Source organism: Elephantulus edwardii, unplaced genomic scaffold (genome assembly GCF_000299155.1).
Source record: "Elephantulus edwardii isolate Elephantulus edwardi_28Jun2011 unplaced genomic scaffold, EleEdw1.0 scaffold00203, whole genome shotgun sequence".
NCBI classification, from domain to species: Eukaryota; Metazoa; Chordata; class Mammalia; order Macroscelidea; family Macroscelididae; genus Elephantulus; species Elephantulus edwardii.
In genome coordinates, this window is record NW_006399953.1 from 370,120 (window position 1) to 380,755 (window position 10,636).

At 40.4% G+C, this 10,636-nt stretch overlaps 1 protein-coding gene across 3 annotated transcripts in view; it reads right to left on the reverse strand.

Moving 5' to 3' along the window:
* LOC102859102 (chromosome unknown open reading frame, human C11orf54) overlaps positions 1-8,013 on the reverse strand; it is a 28,744-nt gene extending 20,731 nt beyond the window's left edge. For all 3 annotated transcript variants that reach the window (XM_006897179.1, XM_006897178.1, XM_006897177.1), the window contains exons 1-4: positions 7,959-8,013; positions 6,951-7,049; positions 1,703-1,776; positions 1,432-1,533 (exon numbers count right to left, since the gene is read on the reverse strand). In XM_006897179.1, coding sequence (XP_006897241.1) covers positions 1,432-1,533; positions 1,703-1,776; positions 6,951-7,049; positions 7,959-8,013 — 330 coding nt within the window. The remainder of the gene's footprint in view (positions 1-1,431; positions 1,534-1,702; positions 1,777-6,950; positions 7,050-7,958) is intronic.
* Positions 8,014-10,636: the final 2,623 nt, after the last annotated feature.

Here is a 10,636-nt window from a genome sequence, read left to right on the forward strand (position 1 = left end):
CATTAGGGAAATCTACTGTCAGGAACCTCTCCAGAGTGCTAAAGGGCAACAATGTTAGTCTGGAGACTAAGGTGCACTAGATCCAGACCATAGTCTTCACAGCTACTTTCTATGCATCAGAGAACTGGACAATGACTAATGATGACAGAGGAAGAATCAATGCTTTTGAGTTGTGGTGCAACAGAAGAGTATTGAACATTCTATGGACTGCCAAGAGAACAAATAGGTTTGTCCTGGAGAGGGTGAAACCAAGTTGCTTCTTGAAGGCAAGGATTGTAAAGCTCCATCTCACATTCTGTGGGCATGCTGCCTGGATGCACCAGTCCTTGGAGAAGGACATCATGCTTGGAAGGATGAAGGAACAGCACAGGAACAGAAAAGCCTGGATGAGACAGATTGGCTCAGTAATTGGGGTAATGAGGACAAGGCAGTTTAGAGCTGTTCTATATAGGGTCACTATGAGTCGCAGGAGACTTGGTGGCACATAACAGCAACATTATTCTAAGGAGCCTTGTTAGTGAAATGTGTAACGGATAGTGATGCTAACCATAAAGTTGGCATTTTGGACCCACCAGCTAGTCCTGAGGAGAATGATGGACAGTCTGCTTTAACAATTTACAAAAGCTCGGTGGGGGTTCACTATTATCGACTCAATGGCAATGAGCTGCTGTTGTTATTGTATCTTAATTAACATACTATCTCTAAAACATCTTAATGGATGTTTCATCCCAGACTCAAATAGTTTATTTCAAGACCTAAGTGGTGAGGATTTGCACTGCTAACCTAAAGGCTTATGGTTTGAATCCACCAGTGACTCTGAGGGCAAAACATGGGCAATCTCTTCCCATGTGATTTACTGCCTCTGAAAACTTGCTGGAGGGTTGCTATTGCTCCGTCATAATTGGACCAAGTAAAGGTGTTTAGTATCGTAACATTATTAAATTAATGATAATTGAAAGGTTTGGGTCAAAGCCAAGAACAACGTCAAGGTAGAAATATTTCTCGGTGTTTATTGTGTGTCGGGCTACTCAGCAAGGGGAGTAGCACTGGGGGTTGGGCTCGGGGTTTATATGGGGTCACTGCAGTGGTTCATTGGGGCATAAAGTTTCTGGTCTTGGGAAATTGGTTCTGGGGAATGTCCTGACATAGGATTTTCTGAGTTCTGGTTTCAGAAAAATGTCCTGACATAGGATTTTCTGGTTTTGGAAAATGCCCTGACATAGGATTTTCTGAGTTCTGGTTTTGGAAAATATCCTGACATGGGATTTTTGAGTTGAGCTTCAACGTCCATTTTGATTTTTAGCCTAACAATGATGAACAGCATCAAGTGATGATGACAAGACATAAGCCACTTCAAGTAGGCTTTCTCACAGAGCAGTAAAACGAAAATGGCAAAACAAATGTCTGATCAGTAAATAACTCCATGCTAACCTCAGCATTGAACCCAAGAGTCTGAAAGGGGCCTGCCCCTGCTCCGAGAATGAAAGCTCCAGGGAACTTGATTTCTTGTGCAATCTTATTCAGATCATAAACCTGTAGGAGGATAAGAAATAGCATTTAAATTTTATCCCAATGGGACCCTGCACTCATAAATTTTCATTTACAGCAATTCTCTGGCTTTCTTTTTATTACTAAATCCATATCACTTCCTTGGCACACTGACCAGTATATCTTCTAATATAAGTAAAAGCACAACACTTACTTTTGTTTTGTTTACAAGAGGCAGTAAGTAAGGTACACCGCCTACTTCTATAATTCTAGTTTTTCCACAGATGCCTGGAAAAAAAAAACACCATCTTTAAAATAGGGAGAATAACTAATTTAAGTATAAATTCCAGAAGATAGTAACTAAGAGTATATAATGGCTTCATTATCATAGAATTTTTTAATAATAGAAGATGAAAGACATTAGTACCCAGGACTCCTGCTCAATGCTAACTGCATCCAGTACATTCATGGACAAGCATGCTTTATTGTAATTTGTGGCTTGAAAGCTTCAGCTTTCTGAAGTCCAGTTTTACCAGCATCATTTGTTGAAGAGGAATAGAAAGGCAATAAGAAATATGGTGAGCTAATAATTTATCTGTTAGCCATGTAGACTTTATGCCATTATAAGTATATATAGGTGGGGATGCCCTGTAAGCAGCTAGAAATATTAATTTCTAAGTGTGGTGTAAAAAGTTTAATGTTCACTGGCGCTGGCTGAAAATCGCCTGTGACTTCATCCATAGCCACTGGTGAGAGTCAGCGCCCAGAGCCATCAGGGGCTTTAAGCTCGTTGCCCACTGCTGTGGTGTGGACAGCTGAAACCCAGGCCCCGACAGGCACTTGGGGGGGGGGGAACCCAGACACTACTTCATGCTCTGCTGGAGAAGGAGGGGCAGTCTCCTGTACCTGTCAGATCCAATTTGATGGTACACACACACACACACACACACACACACACACACACTTTTTCTTCTTCTTTTTTAAAAGACTACTTCAGCCATCGCAGCCCCCTGCCCGGGGCGGGCTGCCCTCGGCCCCCTGCCCGGGGCGAGCCGTGGCGGCCCTCTGCCCGGGGCGGGCTGCCCTCGGCCCCCTGCCCGGGGCGAGCCGTGGCGGCCCTCTGGAGCAAGAAGGCAAGCAGCTGTAACCCAAGACCACCAGTGAGGTGATAAAGCATCCTCCCTTCCCCCCTTTATATCTACGCCCCTGTTCAGCATGAAGAAGCCAGAGAGTCGGCATCCAATTCCCAAATCAATAAGACAGTTGGCTTAATTACTATTGGAAAATGCTTGTCATTCCTCTGTAGCATCTGGTCCCCACTGGACCCTCATCATTTCCTTCACCTGCTCCCCCCACCGACCAAACTGTGCAGCTCTGCAACTGCATCCTGGCCCATCCTCACCCTTCTGCCCCCAACCCTGACCTCCTTGTACCCCCAATATGTTTTTCCCAATAAAAAAAATAGTAAAAAAATAAAATAAAAAAAATTTTTTTTAAAAGTTTAATGTTCAGAATGGCATTCCTAGCCAATGAATTTGATTTTGCCATGTAGATGGGGCAGGAATATGCAAATCAAATGTGTTAGACTATCTCAAGGTGATTGGTTAGTCTCGCTAATTATATTGAGCAGATCCACCAGCATTACTGGAAGATTTTCACCGTGTCCTCTGGGGCCAGAGATTCTTGTGTCAGCCAGACTAAAGGCTTATAGAAGCAGCAGCCATAGCAGCCACAGTGGAGAGTCGGAGATTTAACATGAGGCGGAGCAGACGTTGGGACAGACAGCTACATCACTGGACCAACACTAACAGCTTTTTGCCCAAGTTCCTTGGAAGAATGGGGGGTTGGCAGAGCCAGTATTGGCAGACTGAGAACTCTGTGACACTGGCCTAAAGCCACGAGGCTCATGGCTGAGTTACCTGTGAGCACATTTCAGAAGCTGTTCTGACTGTATTCCGTTACTAACCTGGATTATAACCTTTTGATTTGCCTAATCTGGTTCCGTATGGTCTGTGAGCCGTCACATGGGATTTTGGACCTAATAAAGTAGCACTATTGGGGGATATGCCTCAACTCATGGGAACTGTTTTTGTGTTGTTAAATGCTGTTGTAGGGGACAGTTCTCTTTTGTGAAGTTGGTAAAAGTCAGACATGGCCGTTCCCACATGGTCCTTGCTCTTTTTACACCAAGTAAGAGAGATCTAAGTGAGATGCATAGATTACAAAATTCTTGTATCTAGGTAGTAGTAATTAAAATTGCAAAAGCAAATGGAACATTCAGTGAAACTGTACAGAATAAGAGGCTGAAAGAATTCTGGGAAAGTATAATTATTGAAAAATCATATATAAACCAAGAAGAATGACAAGGAAAGAACATTAAGGAGACAGGAAAGGTACCAAGAGAGGAAAGGAAGAACAAAGAGCAGAGAACATGTCAAATGGTAGCAATGGTCAAACAGTACCAAACCTGCAGGGCAATCAGAGTAGTGATCTTAGCCAGACCAGTTCACTAGAAGGTGGCTGTGTGCATGAGAAATCATACATATACATACACTTCCTTAGCATTACAATTCCGAGTCACAAATTATTAAATAGAAAACTGTTCTCAGAGCATAACTTTTTAGATGGAAGAAGTAACCATTTTTTGGTTCTTCCTTGTACTTTTCTATGTGTTACAATTTTTACTTAGTAGCTTGTTCTTGATTATTTATTTAGCAGGGATTTGTATTTGGAATAGATGCAGCTACAAAAGGAGTTTGGGAGTTGTTATGAAAGTAATTGAAATTGTGACATGCTATGGAAAACTTGTGGAATTTTTAGATGCATTTAAAATTCAAAGAACGTTTGTTTAAGCTGGTAAGGCACACAAAGAACGTTTAATCCTATTCTCCACTGAGGTCCAGATAAACGAAGTGGTTTATCCAGCGTAATGAAATCAACATGTAGAGACAGGACTTGAGTCCAAGACTTTTTATGGCAAATTTGTTTTTTAAATACTGTGTTATTATTAGTGCTGACATTATACACAGTAAAAACACAAGCCAATCCAAGTTTCAACATGTATAATTCAGGGACCTACATCCTTTGAGTTGCACAACCATTCTCACTTCCTTTTCAGAGTTGTTTTCCTCCTAGCACAAACCTCCCCCCCACCCCTTACAGTTCTTGTCTTGCTACTGCCAATTCAATTCCATACAGACAGATGTTAACAGAATGCTCAGGTGACAATCTTTGCTAATAACACTACTGTTTTCTTTTAAGAAGACTTCAGGCACATTTTTGATTGAAGGTTTAAAGATTATTTTAGGGTAATAGCTTCAGAGGCTCATCTAGATCCTCTGCTCCAGGATATCTGGATTCCATGAGAATTTGAAATTTTGTCCCCTGCTTCCCTCTTTGGATAAGGATTTTTCTACAGAATCTTTGATCAGAATGTTCAGTGATAGAAGGTCTGCTGGCCTCATGGAAGAGGAGGCAGTTGCTCGTGGAGGCAATGAGCCAGTCATTCCCTTACCTCCGACTCTTCCTGCCTCTAGTTCCTCTGTTGCTCATGTTCAAGAGACAAAATTTTGATGGCCACTTGCAGGTCTCAGCCCTTAAGCAACTAACCAGGAGGTAGGATCAACCACTATATATATATTATTAAGTATGGCAAAATAGTTTTTAACAACGATGTCAAATATAATAAAAGAGCATTGAGACAGTTTAGATACAAATTCTTCATCCAAGGAGAGTATATTGGGAGGAGCTTCAATTTTGGAAGCTTAGACCTAGTTGTGAATTTTAAGTATGAACTTGAGCTTACTTTACCTGTGATCTTTAGTTTTCTCATCTAAACTGGCAGTGTCATTATAAAATTTGATTATCAGATGAAATATAGACCAAGCTGTTTTACAAGTCATATTTACTCAACCAGATTAATTCCCTTTCTCCTTGCTTCAAGTATTAGCTGAATGATCACTGGGCAGATTTCTTAATAAGAGAGAGATATTTAGCAGATTATCCAGATACAAATATTTTAATAGTCCTTTTCATTTTAATTTAATAAAAACATAACAATGAAATTAAGTTCCTATTACAGTCACCTGAACAAATAAAAACAAAATCCCGAGGTGATATGAAGGATTCTAGCCTATTGAATATCTCTACATATTAATTCAGAAGATTATAAAGAAACATATATAATCTCTTTCCACTGTGTACAAAGTTAACTTTGATCAATATAAGAAAACACTGAGCAAAGAAATTAAGCACAATTTAGTCTATAGAGTAATATCTGTGTTTCATTGATTATACAAAGGCATTTGACTGTGTGGATCATAACAAACTGTGGCTGACTCTGAAAAGAATGGGAATCCCAGAACATTTAATTGTGCTAATGCGAAACCTATACTTGGACCAAGAGGCAGTAGTCAGAACAGAGCAGGGTAACACTGCATGGTTCAAAATTGGGAAGGGTGTGTGCCAGGGATGCATCCTGTCTCCATATGTTTTCAACATGTATGCAGAGCAGATTATCCGAGAGGCTGGGCTCTATGAGGAGAATTGTGGCATCAGGATTGGTGGAAGATCTATTAACAATCTCCGTTATGCAGATGACACAACCCTGCTTGCTGAAACTGAGGAGGACCTCATGCACTTGCTGCGGAGGGTCAAGGACTGCAGCCTTCAGTATGGACTGAGGCTCAATGTCAAGAAGACAAAGATTCTCACCACTGGACCAATTGGCAGCGTCAGGATGGATGACGAAGAGATTGAGAGTGTTCACAGCTTCAGTTTGCTCGGCTCCACAGTTAACACTCTTGGCACCAGCAGTCAGGAAATCAAAAAGCGTATTGCGATGGGAAAGTCTGCTGTTAGGGACCTCTCTAAAGTACTCAGGAGCAACAGTGTCTCTCTGGAGACTAAAGTGCACCTGATACAGACCATGGTATTTGCAATCGCTTGTTATGCATCAGAGAGTTGGACAATGACTAGGGAGGACAGAAGGAGAGTGGATGCTTTTGAGCTGTGGTGCTGGAGAAGGGTACTGAATGTACCAGGACTGCCAGGAAAACAAACAGATTCATCTTGGAGAGGATTAAACCAAGCTACTCCTTGGAGGCAAGGATTCTGGGGCTTCGTCTGACATACTTTGGACATGTTGCCAGGAGGGACGGGTCCTTGGAGAGGGACATCATGCTTGGGAGGGTGGAGGGACAGCGCAGGAGGGGAAGACCCTCTATGAGATGGATTGATTTGGTGGCTGGGGTAATCGGGATGGGTGTGCTAGAGGCAGTGCGGTTGGCGCAGGATAGAGCAGGGTTTAGGGCTGTTGTGCATAGGGTCGCTATGAGTCGCAAACGACTCGACAGCACATAACAACAACAAACAGCTAATTTTAAATAGTCCTTAAAAAGAATTCCAAGTTTCAAAAAAGATTAGAACTGAAAAAATAAAAGATAATCACAAAAGCAGCTTACCTTTTGCAGGAAAGGTAAAAGGACTTTTTGTCAAATCAGGGCAATCAACGACAGAGACATGGACATCAGCAAAGTTGTCCTTCAACCCCTTCTGCAGCACTGATAAAGGCAAGGAAAAGGGTAATTGGAACACTTGGTAAAAACTCACCCACTATATAGCAAATCTTCCTTTACGTTATTGGGTTTATATTCTCAACCTAAACTTGTTTAACAAAAAAATATAGGAAAAATGGTCTTATAATAAACATGCTCAGGGGGAGCTCTGGTGGCCTAGTGGCAAGAAGTTGCACTGCAATCCCAGAGGAACACGGTTCGAATCCACCAGATGCTCTGCCGGAGAAGGAGGCGCAATATCCTCCTGTACCAGTCAGATCTGATTTGACGGTACACGCACACAAAATAATAAAATTAAAAAAAAAAAACAAAACAAACAAACAAACAAAAAAAAAGAATTTAAAAAAAAATAAACATGCTCAGCTATTACATAATGATTATTACATAATCATTCATGAGATATAGAAATAGACCAAGAGACACAAATATGTAACTTATGATATTTACAAAGCACTGAAAGTAAATACTGCACTCATTGGCAGAGATTACATTTCTTTCAGAGAAAAGACTCCAGAATATACCCCGGGGAGGGAAATGGAAGCCAGTTCTTCAGTAGTCTGTCACATCAGGAGCAGGGGAGGGGGGTGGTGTATATAGCATGCTGGCACAGGGCCATTACTTTGTATGTTTTTACATATTGTAACTGCTAAAAAGATAAGAAAGCACAAAAGTGCAATTCTTTAGGCAACACCCATTTAAAACCTAGATTACTATTATCATATTCTTCCTGTAAATCTGGTATCGGAGCAAGACTTTGTAAATGATGCATTTTTGCTAAAAAAGTGGGTTTTGGGGAAGAAGGAGTTGGACTTTTTTTTAAAAGAAAGAACACAGACCAGATACTGAAAAGGAAAATGAGCTCTGTAAAAATCCCAGAGCTGCTGCTGTATTTACCTTCAGCCAGCTCGCTGAGACTTGGCACGTGAAAAGGAAACTCAGCACAAGCCATTTTTGTTCTCCTTTAGGTACAAGGTTGTGCAATAAAGCTACTATGGGCTAATTATCACAAGCGTGCACCAAGCGTGAACAAACGCTGATCTGGAAATGAGCACAGAGGGTTTAATTATTAAAAGAGGACAAAGGGTATCTAAGTTTCCATTCTTACAGAAAGTTAACTGTATCTTTCAGTTGTCAATTCTTAAAAGCAGCCTTCTTTTAACACTGATATTTTCAATAATTTAAAATATGCTGGGAAAGTGAAGTAAGCCAAAAGACAACATATGACTTATTTTATTTAATTACACCATGAGATTGAAACGTGATTTTTTTTAAAAGGTTGGCAAAAGGAATATAGGTCTCAAAGCAAAAAGCACTGTCAAATATTTCTAGACAACATGTGTGTTCTGTTCTACATTTAACATTTAGACTAAAAATTAAGTTCCTTAGATTATCATTTTTATAAGAGAAAACTTTCATTGTTAAGAGAAATGAACATTTCTATGAATAGTTTTTAAAATTAAAGTTTTAATTTACAGCTAAGATACTTTTTAGTAAGCAACTTTATGTTCTATTATTCTAATAATCTATGCAATATATATGGGCAGTATTATTTAACAATAAAAATGCATACGTACACATCAAGTTTAGTACCTTACCTCCAGTATTCAGGGAGTGTGCCAGCAGAGGGAGACAGAGAAAATGAAGGCAAAAAGCTTCAAGGAAGGACAAAAGTAATCGGCAGTGGGCGGGTGATATTATTCTAGGCCAATCACAAGAAGTAAGGAGAAAATGCTTCAGGGAGTTTTAGGAGCACCACTGGAATTCTAAAACTGTTAAACACCTAAGTACATTAGCTTCTAATTTTAACAAATTTACCCTGACATTGCTTAAAAAGTTCTTTCCCTGACAAAAAAAACCCAAAAAGTTTATTATTATTCCTCTGAGATTCACAAGTTAGCTAAAAATGGAGTTTTTCGTTTTGGTCACTTTTGGCAATGCGTTTCCTATAAACATGCTATTGCACACATTTTTTCCCTCTCTCACAGTTCCATTGAAAAGAAATCAACCCATACCTGGCTCTCCATTCGTTTCCAGAGGCTGTTATATTGCACGGAAGGACACTGCCTGTATTTCTCCTGTGGAGCCACTTGGGGGCGGGGGGGTTTGAATTGCCACAACCACTTTTGGGTAAATAGCACAACTCCCTATGGAGCTACCCCACCCTAAATCTGCTGGATCCTATGAATCTGTTTCCAGTTCAGCCTCAACTTTTCATTGAACATTTACGGTGCACTAGACTAATAATTGACTTGTTTCAATATACGCAGCCCTCATCAGTCTGTGCCAGGAAATTTAAAGAACAGCTGCCTGGCTGACTGACTAGAAGAGATTATCTTGTACTAATTCCCAAGAACAGTGATCCAACAGAATGTGAAAATGACTTAACAATATCATATGCAAGTAAAATATTGCAAAAGACAAAAAATGTCTAAAACAGTGCATTGGCAACTGCCAGACGTGCAAGCCAGGTTTAGAAGAGGCTGTGGCACCAAGGGATATCACTGCTGAGGTCAGATGGACTTTGGCTAAAAACAGAGAACACCAGAAGAATGTCTATCTGTGCTTTTTTGATTATGCAAAGGAATTTGACTGTGGATAATAACAAATTATGGCTAACATTGAGAAGACTAGGAATCCCAGAACACTTATTTATGCTTATATGAACCTATACTTAGATCAAAAGCTGTTGTCCAAATGAAACAAGAGAATGCTACATGGTTTAAAATCAGGCAAGAAGTGCTTCAGAGTTTTATCCTTTCTCCATATCCATTCATTCTGTGTGCTAAGCAAACCATTTGACTCTGTGAAGAAGAATTTGACATCAGGATTGGAGGAAGACTGATCAACATTCTGTGCTATGCAGATAACACAACCTTGCTCACTGAAAGTGAGGAGGGCTTGAAATACTTGCTGCAGAAGATCAAAGACCATAGCCTTTAATATAGACTGGATCACAAAAACAGGAAGACAAAAAGTCTCACCATTGGACTAATAAGCAACATTATGAGAGATGGAGAAAATATTGAAATTGTCAACTATTTCATCTTATTTAGTAGATCCACAGTCAAAACCCTTGGTACCAGCAGTCAGGCAGGATATCAGGAATTGTATTACACTGGTTTAAGTCCACTGTCAGGGATCTCTCAAAATTACTGATGAGCAGTGATGTCAGTTTGAAGATAAAAGTGTGTTTGATTCAGGCCATGTTTTTTTCCAGTCACTTGTCATAGATCTGAAAGCCAGACAATGAATAAGGATGACAGAAGAATTGATACCTTGGAAGTGTGGTGTTGAAGAAAAGTACTGAATATCCCATTGACTGCCAAAAGAACAAATGTCTTAGGAAAAGTGTAGCCAGAGTGCTCCTTGGAGGCAAAAATGGCTTCATCTCGCATACTTTGGTCATGTTATTAGAAGAGGATATTCCTTGGAGAGGGATATCATGCTTGGAAAGGTTGTTGTTGTTATGTGCCGTCGAGTCATTTGCGACTCATAGCGACCCTATGTACAACAGCCCTAAACCCTGCTCTATCCTGTGCCAATCTCATTGCCTCTGACACACCCATCCTGAT